The sequence below is a fragment of the Psammomys obesus genome, unplaced genomic scaffold, assembly GCF_907164565.1.
Source record: "Psammomys obesus unplaced genomic scaffold, mPsaObe1.curated_primary_1811, whole genome shotgun sequence".
Lineage (NCBI taxonomy): Eukaryota > Metazoa > Chordata > Mammalia > Rodentia > Muridae > Psammomys > Psammomys obesus.
Window position 1 is genome coordinate 10,244,171 of NW_026585644.1, and position 604 is coordinate 10,244,774.

Below are 604 nucleotides of genomic sequence, written 5' to 3' on the forward strand. Positions count from 1 at the left end.
GCCGGGCCCCGCGCCGCCGCCCGCGCTGCGCCGGCTGCTGCGCCGCTTGCGAGCCCCGCGCTTGCCGCTGGCCGGCTGCTGCCGGTCCGGCTCCTCCTCGCTGTTGCTCAGGCTGTCGTCGGCCGGCGAGACTGGCGAGCTGGACACGTCCTGCATCATCTCGCGGGCGGGCGGGCGGCGCCGCGCGGCCTCGCGCACCCGGGAGCGGGGCTCGGGGGGAGGGTGGGGGAGAGCGGAGGAGCGGGGCGCCCTAGCCCGCCAGCTTCCCCGCGCTCGGCTCGGCGCCGGCCCGGGCGGTGCGGCGGCCCGGAGGACGCAGGGAGGCGGGCTGGGGGGGTGGGGGAGCCTCGGCGGGGAGGGCGCCGGAGGCGGGGAGGGAGGCGGGCGGGGGAGGGGACGGTGCGGAGGGCCCCGAGGTCCAAAAAGAAGGCGCCCGACGGCCGCAGGCGCGCCCCGATCGGGCCTGGCGCAGCCGGAGCCGGTGCTGGCGAGCCCGCGAGGTGTCTGGGAGTTGGGCGCGGGCTGCGGGCTTGGCGGCTCTTATACCCCCGCTCGGGCGGAAAGTCGGGGGGCCGCGGTGTCATTGGCCTGACGTGGGGAGGAG

The 604-nt window shown here is 80.0% G+C and overlaps 1 protein-coding gene across 1 annotated transcript in view; it reads right to left on the reverse strand.

Moving 5' to 3' along the window:
* The window catches only part of Twist1 (twist family bHLH transcription factor 1), a 2,082-nt gene extending 1,923 nt beyond the window's left edge, over positions 1-159 (reverse strand). The window contains exon 1 of the mRNA XM_055623060.1: positions 2-159. Coding sequence (XP_055479035.1) covers positions 2-159 — 158 coding nt within the window. The remainder of the gene's footprint in view (position 1) is intronic.
* Positions 160-604: the final 445 nt, after the last annotated feature.